General features: G+C 38.8%; 1 protein-coding gene across 2 annotated transcripts in view; it reads right to left on the bottom strand.

The window, feature by feature from the left end:
* The window catches only part of Neto (Neuropilin and tolloid-like), a 162997-nt gene that overhangs the window by 10882 nt on the left and 133394 nt on the right, over window positions 1-18721 (bottom strand). For both annotated transcript variants that reach the window (XM_089735659.1, XM_089735658.1), the window contains 8 exons: window positions 11322-11726; window positions 10453-10538; window positions 8843-9014; window positions 7526-7671; window positions 4240-4337; window positions 3285-3454; window positions 1661-1782; window positions 461-598 (listed from right to left, as the gene is read on the bottom strand). In XM_089735659.1, the coding sequence (XP_089591785.1) occupies window positions 461-598; window positions 1661-1782; window positions 3285-3454; window positions 4240-4337; window positions 7526-7671; window positions 8843-9014; window positions 10453-10538; window positions 11322-11726 (1337 nt within the window). The remainder of the gene's footprint in view (window positions 1-460; window positions 599-1660; window positions 1783-3284; window positions 3455-4239; window positions 4338-7525; window positions 7672-8842; window positions 9015-10452; window positions 10539-11321; window positions 11727-18721) is intronic.

Raw genomic sequence — 18721 nt, 5'->3', positions numbered from 1 at the left:
TTACACTATTTTTGATTCAAATTTATTAAAATTTATTTTCTATTTTTTAGTTGGATTTTCTATAAGCTTATTTTGTTAGTTTTTAAATTTTTTTTATTTATATTTCATTTTTTGGTTGAATTTAATTTTTTTTTTAAATATCGTATTGTCATCCGTCCTTAATGAGTATACCAAATTTCGTGTTAATCCAACGTTTGAAGGGGGTCAAAATCATGTTCAAAGATTCCGTTACATACCAACATACATACGTCTGAAGCTATTAAAAGCGTATTAAAATAACCTCTATCTACTCATTTTGGACTCAACGCATTAATGCGTCCAGACTCACAAAAGACTCTGCCAATGTTTTTAGACCTTTGACCTGACGCTTCAAAACTGGCGGAGGCCTTAACGTCTATTGGTTCGAGTATGGCCAAAGTAAACCTCTCTTGTTTACCTGTCCATCCTAAAACAATCTTACCTTAATGATCTTGTGTTCAAGGTACAATTTCCTGATGCATTTGAAGAGGAATACGAAGCTCATCCCGGACAAAATCAGCGAGAATATTATCAGAATGACCATGATGTGTGGCGTGTTCAATACAGATTGGGCAGTTAGCTACAAAGAAAAAGAATCAGTACACAACTGTGGTATATTTTCTTAAACATTACATTTTTTATGCGGCGTATGTTCGCATGAATTCACATATAGGTATCGACTATTCTATGCAGATTTTAATTATTACTTTACACCTGATGTTAAGTGGTCAACGGAGCCAATAGACATCTACAACGTAAATTCCGCCACCTACCTTGTGATATTGTTGTTAGGTCTCAGTTTTTACAGTACAACGGATGTTCCACCCTTCAAACTGAAATGCATTACTGCTTCACAGCAGAAATAGAGAGGGCAGTGGTACCTACCCGTGCGGACTCACAAGACGTCCTACCACTGGTAAAAAATAAGAACGGGGTTTTGAGCTTTTGTCTTATAATGCGTGATGGGATTCACATTATGGTCTCTACGGCCACTGGGTAACTAGTTCACACAATTGCGACCAGAAAGTTGAAAACAAGTATATTACGAATAATGATTCGTAAAAAAAGGGTTTGTTGTTCCAATTGCACTACCTCTTAAACATGTATGCTTAACTGCGTCGCAGCTACAGAAATAAATATAGTAGTATCTATAAGTAAAGGCTACTACTATAGCTATTGGTAGTAGGATATGTTGGCAGCACGCATGTGTAGGTACCGCCATCCTATAGCAGAGCATTCACCCTTTGACTGTCATGTAGGTCGCCAGTGCCCTGCGTGGCGCTATGAAGTAAGTTTGTCGATTTCTCTCTTCAACCTTCTTAGTTAGGAGCCAGAATATCTAGTAGACCTTGGAAAAGTCGGTCTTTATACTGGGTGGTAGGACCTCTTATGAATCCGTACGGGTAGATACCACCACCCTGCCTATTTCTGCCGTGAAGCAATAATGCGTTTCGGTTTGAAGGGTGGCGCAGCCGTTGTACTATAAAAACTGAGACCTTAGAATCTCAAGGTGGGTTGCGGATTTACGTTGTACATGTCTATGGGCTCCAGTAACCACTTAACACCAGGTGGGTGATAAGCAATAAAAAAAAAGGCTGCGAATCCTACAGCAGCCACATCTTAAGCAATAAAACATACTTACAATACACGTTGTGTCTTTGTCTTCGTCGGTTTTAAGTCGGCAATGTGCTACATCGTCGCATTTCAGATCCTGAGATATACAGGTGTTGTCCGTGCAGTCGAATTGGTCGTCATCGCATTTGTCTGCAACAAAACCTTCGTATAGTGGCCTAGTCCTACTGAAACTTGTATTATTCTGGAACTGGAAGTGGGATTTTACTGGTGGTAGGACCTCTTGTGAGTCCACACGGATAGGTACCACCGCCCTGCCTATTTCTGCCGTGAAGCAGTAATGCGTTTCGGTCTGAAGGGTGGGGCAGCCGTTGTAGCTGTACTGAGATCTTAGAACTTATATGTCAAGGTCGGTGGCGCATTTACATTGTAGATGTCTATGGGGTCCAGTAACCACTTAACACCAGGTGGGCTGTGAGCTCGTCCACCCATCTAAGCAATAAAAAAAAAACTGGAAGTACTTTTAGGTTATAATCATGGTGTTACATTCGTACGTTTAGGTCTAATATTCAGGATTTTTACGGTGAAGGAATTGCATAGTGTAATAAAAACGAAACCCGCAAAAATATAATTGAAGAAATTACTGGTGGTAAGACCTCTTGTGAGTCCGCACGGGTAGGTACCACCACCCTGCCTATTTCTGCCGTGAAGCAGTGATGCGTTTCGGTTTGAAGGGTGGGGCAACTGTAAAAACTGACACTTTATAACTATTATCTTAAGGTAGGTGTCGGCATTTACGTTGTAGATGTCTATAGGCTCCGGTAACCATTTAACACCAGGTGGGTCGTGAGCTCATCCACCCATATAAGCAATTAAAAAAAAACATTCTATCCTCGCTAGCTCTTGGCCTTTTTGGTAGGTATCGGATAATTATTAGAATCTACAATTACAAGAAGAATACCATTGCTGTTTCATACCTTCATATCGCATTGCAGAGAATTGTGTCTTAGCACGTCATTGACAGTGAAAAATGTTGTTTTTTTAAAATAATAGTTGATTGATTGATTTATTTATTTATTTATTTAAGATTTATTTATTTACTTATTTAGTTATTTATTTGCATAACTAAACAAAAGTACAAAAAAAAAAAATACATAAAAAAATAGCAAATTCAAAATTCAAATTCAAATTCAAAATCATCTATTTCAACTTGGATGTCATCAAAAACACACTTGTTGAATGTCAAAATTTAAATGAAAATGTTAACTCTACCACCGGTTCCAAAAAAAGCCACAGTCCTGAGAAGAACCGGCGAAACAAACTCAGCGGGCTTTTTTTGTTTTTTTTTTTATTTTCTCAAATATTTTCTTTTTTTTTTAAATAAGAAAAAATACTTACAGTATACGAGAAAACAAGTCAAAAAATACAATTCAAATAAATAATAATAATAATGAAAAATGAAAAGGCCAGGAGCGAGCGCCTCATTCCCACGTAGTGCCATCTAGTAAATAATCCTTAACTTTATAATATGCCTTGTTGCACAAACGTTCCTTGACAGTTTTCTTAAATCTATCAACAGGTAGCAGTTGAAGGTTTAAGCTAAAACAAATTGTTGTATCTGTCGGGGTTCGTCTCTTTGGCGGCTCGAAGGCGAAACCTATGATCCTGTGAATATAATTACTGAAATAACTCACCATCTTTGTTGGGATCCAGTGTTTTGAACGCCACGTATGTCGCATTGAAATGTGTTGCATTGTACCCGTCTTTGGACAGGTGAAGTCTTATTTTCATGACGTTCCCAGGGTCGCCGTTCTCATCTTTTGTGGTCACCGAATACGCCATGGAGCCACAGTAAGCAGCCAGTCTGCGTTATATGATAGTTTTAAACGTGTTTTTATCATCACCATCATCATCATCATCAGCCCACAGTCGTCCTCTGTTGGACTTAGATCTTTTTTTTTATTGCTTAGATGGGTGGACGAGCTCACAGCCCACCTGATATTAAGTGGTTACTGGAGCCCATAGACATCTACAACGTACCACCCACTTTGAGATATAAGTTCTAAGGTCTCAAGTATAGTTACAAAGGCTGCCCCCCACCCTTCAAACTGAAACGCATTACTGCTTCACGGCAGAAATAGGCAGGGTGGTGGTACGTACCCGTGCGGACTCTCAAGAGGTCCGACCACGAGTAAAAACCCTTTTTTTTTCCGGTAGAGGGCCGAACCTCCTACGAGGTCCCCGCGCAAAAGGGGCGCGCGGGGTATGTGAGACTCAACGATCTGCATGGTGTTGTGAGCAGACCGCGGGCCCAAGGATTTTAGGGCCCACCCACTAAACGACTCCCCTGCACTCTTACACCCGACGTCCGATCCCCTCCGAGGTCAGAACCCGGATGAGGTAGGGGGGCTACCGCGGTCAACACTACAACCAGACGGCGCGGCTCACCCCAAGGACGCCCAGCCGACGGAGCCTTCGAGGCGAATCGAAGGAAAAACCCGCTTTTACTTTTTTTTTCTTTCACTTCTCTCCCGTCACCCTCCCCCTCGGGACGCCGGACTGGTGGTCGTCGGCGCCACGACCACCAGCCCTCTCGGTCGGGCCCCTTTTACCTTAGTAAACAGTACTTAAAAACAACAAAACGCTTACTTCTTATCCATTTCGACGACTGTGCCGAAAACTTGTATCACATTGTATTCGCACTCGTTTGGTCTCGCTAGAGTGTAAGTTGTGAAGTTTAAGTAAATCTGTAACAAAAAAATATAGATAGTCAGCTGATCAGTGTCGGGCGAAACTATTATATGCGGAAAAATACTTAAAATCGTGAAGTTTTTTTTTTTTTTTTTTTATTGCTTATATGGGTGGACGAGCTCACAGCCCACCTGTTGTTAAGTGGTTACTGGAGCCCATAGACATCTACAACGTAAATGCGCCACCCGCCTTGAGATATAAGTTGTAAGGTCTCAGTATAGTTACAACGGCTGCCCCACCCTTCAAACCGAAACGCATTACTGCTTCACGGCAGAAATAGGCAGGGCGGTGGTACCTACCCGTGCGGACTCACAAGAGGTCCTACCACCAGTAATTACGCAAATTATAATTTTGCGGGTTTCAATTTTATTACACGATGTTATTCCTTCACCGTGGAAGTCAATCGTGAACATTTGCCGAGTACATATTTCATTAGAAAAATTGGTACCCGCCTGAGATTCGAACACCGGCGCATCGCTCAACACGAATGCACCGGACGTCTTATCCCTTAGGCCACGAAGTTTCAAAATGATATTCAAAGATAAACAACAGCTTGACTGTACTCCTGGTATTGCTGATGTCCATGAGCGACGGTGATTACTTACAATCGGGTGGGTCGTGCGTTCGTCGTCTGGCCGCAAAGGCTATATAAAAACAAACATTAAGAATTCATCCATGGATATACCTCTGATATCTCTTCACTACATAGTATAAAACAAAGTCACTTTCTCTATATCCCTATGTATGCTTAAATCTTTAAAACTGCGCAACGGATTTTGATGCGGTTTTTTTTAATAGATAGAGTGATTGAAGACGAAGGTTTATATGTATAATAATACCCATTAAATAATGGAGAAATCAATAATAAATTACAGTTTCCGAAGCGAAGCGAGGGCGGGTCGCTAGTTAAAGATATTTCTCTAAAGACCATATTATTATTATATCCATGTTGTGATTGATGTGATTAAGATGTTGCTCGGGCGCAGCTTTGCCTGTTGCAAGTTTTTTTTCATAGCGCTCGCGTAATTCAACTGTGATGTTTATAATATTCATGAATTAAATACGTAATCCTTACTCTTTTATTGCTCTTTGACTTTGTAAAAACCGTAAAACAAAATTGATTGGGTAGTCTAGAAGGAAGGCGTGAAAAAGACAAACTGTGATTTTGTTTTATGTTATATAGAAATAAGAGCTATCTCTGCAAATATTTCTGGTATGAGTTTTAAAAGATCCTATTTTGTCGAAGCAAGTGTGGGATTTTAATATTCCATATCAACGTTGTAATAAGCACTAGTTCCGTTGGTAGGGTTAAACTGAAAACCGTGTACAATTAAAAATGTTCAAAATATGATGAATGTTTGATGATTATGAATGATTCATTCAACTCTTCGTGAATTTGATTCTCAGATCTATTCTACCACGAAGAGATTCCAAATCCTAGAACAACCTCACCCATATCTTTCCGCGCGTGCCCTAAAAGTCCATTAAGGGATTGACCAGAGAATGAGTAACAGCGGTCTCTTTGGATTCTGCGAGGGTATTCCAATCATCAATTGGCGCTTGCTGGCTGGTAATAGGACGTAAGCTATTGCTTTGTAAAAGACACATGCAAAATTATGGTACAAACTCGCGCCATTCAACATAAATAATAATAATAAAATAATTTATTACCTTTCACACAGATCAGATAAACAAAAGCAAAGAAAAAATATAAGAAAATAAAAATTAAATATCCTAAAAAGCACCAAACGCTTTTATTTTACAATAAAATCATTTTTTCTTTCACTATTTTTAATACAAATTTATTAAAGCTTATTTTCTATTTTTTAGTTGGATTTTCTATAAAAGCGTATTTTGTTAGTTTTTTTTAAACTATTATTTATTTTTCATTTTATAGTTGAATTTAAATTTTTTCAATTATTATTTTTTTCAATTATTTTTTTTAACATTGAATTGTCATCGGTTATATAATAAGTATACCAAATTTCGAGTTAATCCGACGTTTTGAAGGGTGTCAAAATCATGTTCGAAAATTCCGTTACATACATACGTCTGAAGCTAATAAAAGCGTATTAATAAAAGTCACAAGGAGGTGGCTCAGCTAATGCTGTTCAAAGTAGATGAATCTAACAGCGTTGATTTTTAGTCCCCCCTTTGGTTTATTGCGGGATTCAAGGCTTTAGGTACGTATCTACAGATTTAAAACGTGGTATACACTATAATGCAATAAAAATTAGAAAAAGAAAGGAAAAATCAAATTAAATGGAGAACCCGAACACAAAACATACATAAGCATACATAACAATAACAACCGGGTGTGTTGCTAACACTGGCCCTAGTGGGTCACGTTATGATCCGGTGGTAGATTCTTCGAAGCACTGCTCTTGCTAGGGCCAGTGTTAGCAACACACCCGGTTCGAGCCCCGTGAGCTCACCTACACGTCAAGAAGCTGATATAGCTACTCAAGGCTATCAGCATAGGTAGAATAAAAATAAATTCCGTACGGGTCGAGCTAAATAAAACCGTTTAAAAAGGCAGCCTACAACGAAATAACAAAGAGAATAAAATAAAGCCTATACGATGCATAATTTTTGGGAAGAGCTTTATAATAAACTAGCTTTTGCTCGCGACTCCGTTCGCGTGGAATAGTTACTTTGGCATAACGCTAAATTTTACCCCCCACTTCATTTACGTAGAAAGTGAAAATATTTTTGAACTATAGAATATTAAGGAGCTATTTAAACCCCTATTTTGAAACATTATTTATTGGTGCTCCACTTGTATTGGATTTACCGTCTTCCTCAATAGATGAGCTATCTAACACTGAAAGATTTTTTCCGATCGGACCAGTAGCTCCTGAGATTTTTTTTATTTTTTATTGCCTAGATATGTGGACGAGCTCATAGCCCACCTGGTGTTAAGTGGTTACTGGAACCCATAGACATCTACAACGTAAATGCGCCACACACCTTGAGATATAAATTCTAAGGTCTCAGTATAGTTACAACGGCTGCCCCACCCTTCAAACCGAAACGCATTACTGCTTCACGGCAGAAATAAGCGGGGCGGTGGTACCTACCCGTGCGGACTCACAAGAGGTCCTACCACCAGTAAAAATTTATTAGCGCGTTCAAACAAACAAACAAACTCTTCAGCTTTATAATATTAGTATAGATGTGATACCTTTGTCTTGGGTGGTGTTTCAATGGTCCACAAAAAATCTATGTATTGGTTGGTAGTGCCGTCGAGACAGGGACCTTTCGTGTCATTAAAGTCAATAACACCGTATTTCCCTCTCAATGTCTTGTAGCATGCGCCCGGCGTGCTATCTGAAAAAACAAAAGCATAGTTAAAAATAAATTTGAATAAATTTGAATTAAAAATAGTGTAAGAAAAAAAGAAGATTTTATTGTAAAAAAGCGTGGGGTGCTTTTCAGGATATTATCAAAATAATACTTCAACTCATATCTGTTCATAAAATATCTATCTATAGCTATTGAGCTATTGATATAAAGCACCCCACGTCTTTTTTACAATAAAATCATTTTTTCTTAAACTATTTTTAATTCAAATTTATTAAAATTTATTTTCATTTTTTAGTTGGATTTTCAATAAAAGCGTATTTTGTTAGTGTTTTTAAATATTATTTATCTTTCATTTTTTAATTGAATTTCAATTTTTTCAATCTTTTTTTTTTATATATTTTTTTTATTGATTTGTCATCGGTCCTTAATAAGTATACCGAATTTCCAGTTAATCCGACGTTTTGAAGGGGGTCAAAATCATGTTCAAAGATTCCGTTACATACTAACATACATACGTCTGAAGCTAATAAAAGCGTATTAAAATACGCGTTCTTAGTTAAGATGACACCGATGAACCCATTTTTGTATTATATTTCGTTCGAATCTAGATAATATGAGGGCTTCTTGATGGTAAGTGGTCAGCGTCGTTCATGCGCATTAGAAATGCCAAGGGTACTGTCAGGCCTTTGCCTTTCGCAGAAGCCTCTCCTCGGGACTCGTTTTGTGGACAGCCGGGTAGTACGTGGACCCTCAAAAAGCTCTTGTGAGTCCGCACGGGTAGGTACCACCGCCCTGCCTATTTCAGCCGTGAAGCAGTAATGCGTTTCGGTTTGAAGGGTGGGGCAGCCGTTGTAACTATACTGAGACCTTAGAACTTATATCTCAAGGTGGGTGGCGCATTTGCGTTCTAGATGTCTATGGGCTCCAGTAACCACTTAACACCAGGTGGGCTGTGAGCTCGTCCACCCATGTACGCAATAAAAACAGCCCTCTAGATATCCGCAGTACAAGTTCCAGTTGGTTCTATGATCACCAGAATCTGCCGCCTAAGGAGGCCTTTGGTTGCAGATTACGCGATAGCTAAAATTATTATCTCAAATATTATTTATTATCTTCTTTTCACGGAACCCACAGCATAGATCACAGCGAATAACAAAACCCTCCAAATTGATGAGGCAAAAATCATCAGACTTACGACTTGGAGCAGCCACAAAATCGATGCTTATGGTGAACCCCTCGTACTCAATGGTGTCGTCAGAACGGAACTTCAACCAAGCGTTTGGGCCAGTCGTTTTTATTTGTTCGGGGAAGGCCTCGCCGCACACCTTGGCCAGAATATCGGAATATCCGTGCTTACCGTCCCGGATCTGATAAGAAAAACCAACACGAAAATCTTAATTAAACCTGTTAAGTTTAAAGTCGTCGTGGCGTAAGGGCTAAGACAGCCGGTGCATTCGTATCTAGCGATGCACCAGTGTTCGAATCCCGCTGCAAAGTACCAATTCTTCTAATGAACTACGTACTTAACAATGTTTACGATTGACTTCTATGATGAAGGAATAACATTACTGGTGGTAGGACCTCTTGTGAGTCCGCACGGGTAGGTACCACCGCCCCGCCTATTTCTGCCGTGAAGCAGTAATGCGTTTCGGTTTGAAGGGTGGGGCAGCCGTTGTGACTATACTGAGACTTTAGAACTATATCTCAAGGTGTGTGGCGCATTTACGTTGTAGATGTCTATGGGCTCCAGTAACCACTTAACACCAGGTGGGCTGTGAGCTCGTCCACACATCTAAGCAATAAAATAAAAAAAAATTGTGTAATAAAACGCGAAACCGCAAAATTATAAATTGCGTAGTTACAGGTGGTAGGACCTCTTGTGGGTCCGCACGGGTAGGTACCACCGCCCTGCCTATTTCTGCCGTGAAGCAGTAATGCGTTTCGGTTTGAAGGGTGGGGAACCCGTTGTAACTATACTGAGACTTTAGAACTTATAACACAACCACCCATATAAGCAATAAAAAAAACATGAGTATTCTTTTTCTATTCATTCATAATTTTTATTGCTTTACAGCAATCGCGATTATCGGGTCTCGTAGACAACACAAATGCCACCATACCAATAAGACATAAGGTCGAAATTTCAATTGATTGCTTAGAAATAGACAGGATAGTGACATCTGCTCAAAGGGTCCACAACATGGCCAACCAATTAAAACGCAAATTTATATATTTTACGGTATTATTTTTATCATACCATGCTACTCATGGTTAAAGTCATTTACAAACACTTTTTAAGTACGTATTTACTTTGGGAAATATGGTCCTAGTCTGCAACTTAGTATTATCCTAGTGGCAAAGCTACGTCTTGTTATTAGTTTGACTCTTGACAGGTTGGTCATTATATAGTCTTGAAGGGGGTAAAATGCTTTTTACGATGCCCCACCATCTTTCCCTGTTCGAGGTCATTTTGCTGCACTAATTTAAAGGACCTTCCACTGTAGTCCTGATTTGGTGGGTCTATTAGTCGGGCCTCTACTAGATACTTTACTGGTGGTAAGACCTCATGTGAGTCCGCACGGGTACCACCACCGCCGTTTTAACTATACTGAGACCTTACAACTTATATCTCAAGGTGGGTGGCGCGTTTACGTTGTAAATGTCTATGGGCTCCAGTAACCACTTAACAACACCAGGTGGGCTGTGAGCTCGTCCACCCACCTAAGCTATGAAAAAAAAAAGAATACGAATAATAAGACCACAAAACCTTATTTTTTCAAGGAATACCGTATAAAAGCATCTCACCTCTAAATAGTCGTACGCGCAGTCTGGATGTGATTCTATGTGAAAAACATCTATAAATGTCAAGATAATAATCTTTCCTTCTGTGGCTGAAAATAAATAAAAAAAACTTAGAAATAATGTGAAAATTATCGGTGCTCTCTGCTTATATTATATGGTAGTTCATTTATAGATCACGGGCCACATTTCTTAGTACTGAGTACTCAGTATTTTTGAAGACTTTAAATTCTGCCTTTTAGATGAAAGTGACCCATCACTAAGACCCATCAGTATCCGAATCTTCTTTTTTCCCTCATTCTACTATCTCAAGTCTGTATGGCATGTCTTATGTCTATTCAAACCTATTATACTTCATATCTGCACTCACACCTTACTCTTGTAGTTCCTTAGTGTATCTAAGTATTTTTAGGAATTCCCCTTCCTGACATTACCCAAAGCGCAACCATTTAGATCAAATTAAACAATTTTCAGTGCGAATCATGCGAAATTTCTCATCGTAAGCGTGGTTCAGCTTAAATTCGTATTTTAAAATGGTAACTAATCAGGTTGAACAAAAATTCCCTATGTCAAGATTAGAATGAGGAAGGTTTTTATAACGATCCAGCCTATTTCTGCAAACGAAACAATCGACCAATAATGATTCACAGAAAATGTATGTACATATTTATTAGACACATTTATAAGATCATTCAAAAGTTTATCATTTGTACATTCATAAATACATAAAACAATAATCATAAATCAGTGGGTAGAAATTACCTTTTTAACTATAAATGCCTTGGATTTTTATCGGTTAACATCTTAACATAGTGTATACCGTGAGCTTTACTCATCTATGCTAATGAAAAATGTAAATCGTGTAAAACACTTACTACTAACAATGGTCACACAATTTGAATTATTGTAGTATGTAGTGCTGTTACTAGCGTGAGGATGCTTTATTATACGACTGCTATCATTCTCATCGTAAAGAAAAGCTTCGCAGTTCTCATCGTCAGCGTATCTTTTATTTCTTCTTTTATCTTTCACCTCATTTCTCATATTAAAATGCCTCATATATTTATTTTCTGATCTCTTTAAACTATTACTATGTGAATTTGAATGTTTAACAGCAATATCGTTTTCTGGATTGTAAATTTCGTCTTGATATTTTTTATGTTCGATTTTTAAATTGGTTCTTTCTTCCATTCTCGCTGGTGCGTCAGCATTTATGATTTTAGTTGCAGCGTGCTCGTCAGCATCAGCTGGTTCCGGATGAATGGTGACGGTCGAACATTCTGAAACAAAATTAAGTTTTTGATAAATCAGACGAATACGTTTGCGTGATTTTCACGTCAAGCTAAGAACGTTTTTAGTCCGATGTGTGGAGTGGAAATCCAGGGCAATGGAACCAAAAAAGTAAGTTCGTACTCAGCTCCTAATCAATCGGAGTAAAGGTAAAAAGCGCTGATGAAGCGCGAAAAGTTCGCAGCTTAATCTACACGAATATTAGTCTGCATTAAAGTTGGTTAAATTGTGTGTGTTTGTGAGTCAATCCCGTAAAAACGGCTGGACGTATTTGGATTATTGCTGTTATTTTATCGTGGCGGTGTCGCATGTAATTCTTATAAATATGTAAATATATTATTAATATTAATGATTATAATGTAAATGTGTATGTGTTATTATTATATATATTATATAAATTATAATGTACATAGTAAGTGAGCAAGTGTGTGTCTGTGTGTGTAAGTGGGTAGGTATATGCAACAGGATGAAGATTAGCCTAAAGGTATAGTCTGGATTAACATATCGAAGGTTGAAAAGCCATTCGGCTTAAGCGACATTTACGAGATTTATCTTTATAAGTAAAGATGCGTTTTATTTGGTATTAGCATCAACGGTTCAATCCTTATTGAACTTCAGCAAGTTTGATCCATAGAAATAACTGAAGAAGTGTTTTTGTTATGATACTTTTTTCAAATTTTAATCTTTAAATGCCTGTTCTGGAAAGTTGCAAAAATCTCGCTCAAACTAAATAGCCTCTCAATTGTCGATATAATCTTTTTTCGGGGATCGAAGAAATTACCAAAGATCTTGACGAACGACAATCTCAAATAGAGTTCGAGGGAGAGATGCGTTCCCCATGGAACACGTCACTCTATCCCGCGTTTGGCTCGGCCTAGGCGAAAAGTGCGGCGATTTCCACTTGACCCAAAAAACGGCTTTTTTTTATTGCTTAGATGGGTGGACGAGCTCACAGCCCACCTGTGTTAAGTGGTTACTGGAGCCCATAGACATCTACAACGTAAATGTGCCACCCAGCTTGAGATATAAGTTCTAAAGTCTCAGTATAGTTACAACGGCTGCCCCACCCTTCAAACCGAAACAAATTACTGCTTCACGGCAGAAATAGGTGGGGTGGTGGTACCTACCCGCGCGGACTCACAACAGCTCCTACCACCAGTAAAAACTGTAATAAACGTAACTATATTGTTATGCCGGTAAGAGTAACGCCATCTGTCATCAAACAGTAGAAGCGAACATCAAAACGACTGGACTATCGGGTACGTTCGAGAAATGTTACGCCATCTATTGTCAAATAGCGAAACTGAATATCGAAACGATTAGCGAACTATTGGAAATGTTTACATAAATTGTAGAGATGTCGTGTTGACGCTGAAGCGAGATAGCGAACGGATTACCTGAAGCGAAGCGGTAGAAGTGAATTTCGATTTGTGAAGCGTACTTTCAGGATTGTAAGTGTTTAATAGAGTTTTAATTTATGCTTCGGTGAATGTTTTATTTATCTCGAGCCTCAGCGTGTACCAATATAAAATATAAGGTTGGGGAAAAAGTCTTTTCGCATTATAGTATGTATGAACCTGTAATAAAATCTCTATGGCTATACTATTTGTATCTGGTTAGCTTTGGTATCATTAAAAGTTTAAATCTTAAAGAAGATAATTCCAAATTCAAATTAGGAAAATGTGTGACTTTTATTTATTTTTAATGCTGTGTGTGTGGTGGGATTGGAAGGGCATTATTCATTATGAGATGTTACCACCAGGCAAGACCATCGATTCTGAGCTCTACTGCGAACAACTGATGAGATTAAAGCAAGAAGTTGAGAGAAAGCGGCCGGAATTAATCAACAGAAGGGGTGTGGTTTTTCAGCATGACAACGCTAGACCTCACATATCTACAAAAATTCAGTGAGCTTGGCTGGGAGGTGTTAATGTATCCGCCGTATAGTCCTGACCTTGCACCTTCAGATTTCTGCCTGTTTCTGTCTCTTCAGAATTCTTTAGGCAGTGCCAGGTTAACATCACGAGAGGACTGCCAAAACTAATTGTCGCGGTATTTTTATCAGAAGCCCCAAATTTCTATAGCAATGGGATCATGTCCCTACCTAGAAGATGGCAAAAAGTTATCAAACAAAATGGTACCTACATACTTTAGTTAAATGTAAATAAACTATATTAAAAAATTTTGTGAATTTTCTTAAAAAATGCGAAGAAACTTTTCCCCAACCTATTATTATCGCACTCGCAAAATTTACGAATTTGCATGCTGTGACCTCAAACAAGATTTGACCATGGTCTTGTCTGCTTCTCCCGCGAAGCAAACATGCTCTTCGGTTTGAAGATCGGAATAATCTAACCGTTATTCAAACCGAGACTTGGGACACAAGATTACCTTACCTTATTAATCTTCGTCAATTCCAATTGTAATGTACATTATCATTGTAACAAAACAATATTTAAGCCTCTGGATCTAAATTTGGCAGAATAATTGTTAACGTTGGTACAATGTTAAGCCTGTCTACCAATCGTAATGGCTGCCTTTTGAAAGTTTAACTTTGAAGATTTCAGAATATTATATTATTATGATTTCACTTAATCTAAATACTTGGGGTCTAAGTTATACTGCCAGTTAGAGATGGAACTGATATTGGATACATAATATAGGCGCTATATATTTTTTTCTGTTATAAATATTTGCCTTTTTGTACAAGATCGTTCGCGGTAACCACTATTCAATACCTAAGTGTGTACTAATTCATATTTTGAGTACTGTTCAAATCCCGCAGGCAAGTACCAATTTTTCTAATGAAATACGTACTTAATAAATGTTCACGATTGACTTCCACGGTGAAGGAATAAAGGTGTAACAAAAATAAAACCCGCAAAAGTCTTGTGAGTCCGCGCGGTACCAGCAATCTGTCTATTTCTGCCGTGAAGCAGTAATGCGTTTCGGCTTGAAGGGTGGGCCAGCCGTTGTACTGTAAAAACTGAGACCTTAGAACTTATATCTCAAGGTGGGTGGCGTATTTACGTTGTAGATGTCTATGGGCTCCAGTAATCAATTAACATCAGGTGGGTCGTGAGATCGTCCACGCATCTAAGCAATAAATAAAGAAATAGTTGTCAGTAGTTGAGAATATATTTCAATAAGTTTTTCTAACAGATTGTTTAAAGGACGTCTGTTTTGCTTTTTCAATAACTGTGACTATATCATTATGATCACAAAAAGTGTGGCTATTGGTTAAGCTTCCTTGGAGCTAATGTAAAATATTACGGTTCGTTTATGATAACATGATTTTGCTTAATAAATAAAACTTTTTTTAATTGCCCTTGTAGGCAGACGAGCATACGGCCCACCTGATGGTGAGTGGTTACCGTCGCCCAAGGACTTCAGCAATGTCAGGGTCAGAGCCAAGCCGCTGCATACTGCTTAATACTCTCCACAAGCCTCGTTTGAAGAAGGACATGTCATAGCGCTCGGGAAACACCGTGGAGGGGAGCTCATTCCATAGCCGGATGGTACGTGGCAAAAAATATCTCTGGAAACGCACTGTGGATGAACGCAGTGGTTCCAGGTAGTATGGATGAACTCTACTCCGCGAACTCTACTATGCGAAAGATCGTCTATTGACATTTAACAAAATACAAACGTCTGTGTGTGGCTTTTTTTGGAACCGGCGGTAGAGTTAACATTGTTATCTATATTTTGACATTCAACAAGTGTGTCATACTGACATCTAAGTTGAAATAAATGATTTTGAATTTGAATTTGAATTGAATTTGTGCTTCGCTCTTAAAACCTACTCAAAGCAGGAATTTACCTGCGAATTTTTTTGCACGAAAAATATGTTGGTCCTATAAAAAAAATACATGTAGATTACATCTTTTTCTCCCGTTTTCAATGGAAAGGCCTCGTTAATTTTCGTCGCGTAAATTTTAGGTACCAAATAGACTGTCTTTTTTTTTTTTTTTGAAGTCGAAGTGACAGTGGAAAATGAGCAATGAATAAATTAGCGTTGACCTCAGGGCGCGCCCCTAGGGATCAGCTTCAGACGAATGTACTAGGGACGGACGATTATTTTCCAAGATTGGATTAGTTTAATATTTTTTTAACTATGCATGGTTGTAGAATCGCCCAACTTTTTTTTTTGGTACTCTCATTTATTCACAAGATGTCGAAGAAAAAAAAAACTTTAGCAAACGATTTGTGGCGGGTAGCCATCACAAAACACAAGATATTTGACGGATGCCTGAATCTCGCTTACGACATTTTCAAGATAAGCTCGCGTATATACAAGTTCCGAACAACAACATCAGGACCGTCGGTCTACCGAGCAATATCACCCGCTCGGTGGAAGATCTACCCTTTGTCATTTACCCCCATAGATTAGGGTAGGCAGTTATCATGGCCCATAACGTCTACTGCATAAGATGTGATCAGCGTTTGCTAGATTTAAATCAGGATGGACAGACAGACATCTCTGTCTCTCGAACGGAAAAATAAACGAACATCATCGATGGATGAATACAAGAGTATTCTCCATTTATATAGACCTAAAACCGCCTATATTTTTTATTTATTTAGGTGTTGCTCAGATGGGTGGACGAGCTCACGACCTGGTGTTAAATGGTTACTAGAGCCCATAGACATCTAGTGTATATAGTGAATACTAGTGTATATACTGTATAGTATAGTTAGAACGGCTGCCCCATCCTTCGAACCGAAACGCATTACTGGTTCACGGCAGAAATACGCAGGGTGGTAGTACCTACCCGCGCGGACTCACAAGAGGTCCTACCACCAGTATAATTTTCGTAAGTGGAATTGAATATCGATAAATCTCCGTCGATATTTTCCCAACATTACTTGTCACGTCAAACGCTACCCGGCGTTGAGCAGGGCGTAGACCCCGCGCAGACACTGCTTACCTCATTAACAACAATATTGTCTGTGTCCAAATAACGTCTGGCGAGAATACGTTCTAAAGAGATATTTAAGACGGTGTAATTCTATGAAGACCTCTTTTTTGTACATCACCGTGGATGTTTTCGAGAGAAAATTCAAGCGATAAATTTTTAACCGACTTCAAAGAAGGAGGAGGCTCTAAATTCGAGTGTTTTTTATGTGTGCGTTAATTTGCTGATAACTTTTTTCTAGCTGAACCGAATTTCAATTTTATTTAGATCCGACCAGTGGTTCTTTTTTAGTTAACCCTAATAATGCATATTCAATTGACTAACGAATGTATTGATGAAATTCTCTGTTTATTTTGTTGAAGTCGATTTTATTTTCTGCTATAATTTTCCTGAAAATTTTGCCATTCTAATTCAGAAACGACGTGTCGTTTTGTATTTTTGTACCTCCACGTTTACTGTACACCTTTTATTTGTTTTTTTATTGCTTAGATGGGTGGACCAGCTCACGGCCCACCTGGTGTTAAGTGGTTACCGGAGCCCATAGACATCTACAACGTAAATGCCGCCACTTACTTTGAGACAAGAGTTCCAAAGTCTCAATTTGATATAAATCCTTCACACTCTTCTAATGCTCGAGCTAAAAAGAGACAGACAATTTTATATGAAGCTTTATTGAATATATGTCCTAACGAAATACATAAAGCCTTCGAAATAATCCTCGTTCCCCCGTCGAACCATAATAATTCTTCAATGCCTACAATAATCGTTATAGTAATCGGAATCGAGGCACGAGTGAATAAAATACCCTTAAAAGGGACATATTTTGCGACATTTAAGACATTATAGACCATTACATTTCGGTTAACGCACCGAGAAAGGTGAAATGTTGGGGGGAAAGAAAAAAACGTTGCTGTATTGTAATAATAGTTCATCTTTTGTGTGTTTTAGAAGGCGCTTCGTCTTCATTCTCAAGGTGCGGTCCACGGGAAAGATTCAGACATGAGAGGAAATTTTGTTTTGTAGTAAGTTTCTCCAGGAGAGAAGAAGGAGTTGTTTCTCCCAGAGGAGGGAGAGGAAGTGTGAAAGTAGCCCCGATGATTGACAAGTTAAAGAGCGGACGGTTAGCGTGGTATGGACTTGTGATGCGTAGAGAGAACATGCATGTGACTAGGAGATGTATGGAAATGGTAATGCAAGGTAGAGGGGGAAGAGGTCGACCGAAGAAGACATGGATGGAGTGTGTGAATGACGATATGAGAGAGAGAGAGGAGTGAGTGTTGAGATGACGGCTGATAAAAGAGAATTTCTCCAGGATGAAGCAATAAGATCGAATATTAAATTGAAGTCCGTAATTTAAATAATTTCCAGTGAAAAGCATATTGTAAGCCTGCATAGATAGGTATGACTTTCGTACCTATTGGTATTGCGACAAAGTAAAGTAATCATTGCAATTCAGGCTTCGATCGCTTGTCTTGGTTTACCCGAGTTCGTCCATACTCTGTTTTTTTTTTTTTTTTTTTTTTTATTACTAGATGAGTGGACGAGCTCACAGCCCACCTGGTGTTACGTGGTTACTGGAGCCCATAGACATTTACGACGTAAATGCGCCACCCACCTTGAGATATAAGTTCTAAGGTCTCAAGTATAGTTACAACGGCTTCCCCACCCTTCAAACCGAAACGCATTACTGCTTCACGGCAGAAATAGGCAGGGTGGTGGTACCCACCCGCGTGGACTCACAAGAGGTCCTACCACCAGTAATATCTATGACATCTATGACATTTTTTTATATTGCTCTTAGGAGCATACGGCCCGATATGATGGTGAGTGGTTACTATTGGGTATGGACGTCAGCAATGCCAGGGGCAGAGCCAAGCCGCTGCCTACCGTTAAGTACTCTCCACAAGCATCATTCGAAAGCCAGATGGTATGTGGCAAAAACGATATCTGGAAACGCACTGTGGATGAACGCAGTAGTTCTAAGTACAATGGATGAACTCTACTCCGATGGTGGGCGGTGCGATAGTAAAAACAAGATGATGGTATCATCTCAAACAATTCCTCAGAGC

Source organism: Bombyx mandarina, chromosome 20, assembly GCF_030267445.1.
Source record: "Bombyx mandarina strain Sakado chromosome 20, ASM3026744v2".
Taxonomy (NCBI): domain Eukaryota; kingdom Metazoa; phylum Arthropoda; class Insecta; order Lepidoptera; family Bombycidae; genus Bombyx; species Bombyx mandarina.
The sequence above is the reverse complement of the archived record's forward strand: the minus strand, read 5'-3'. Positions and strand labels throughout refer to the sequence as shown.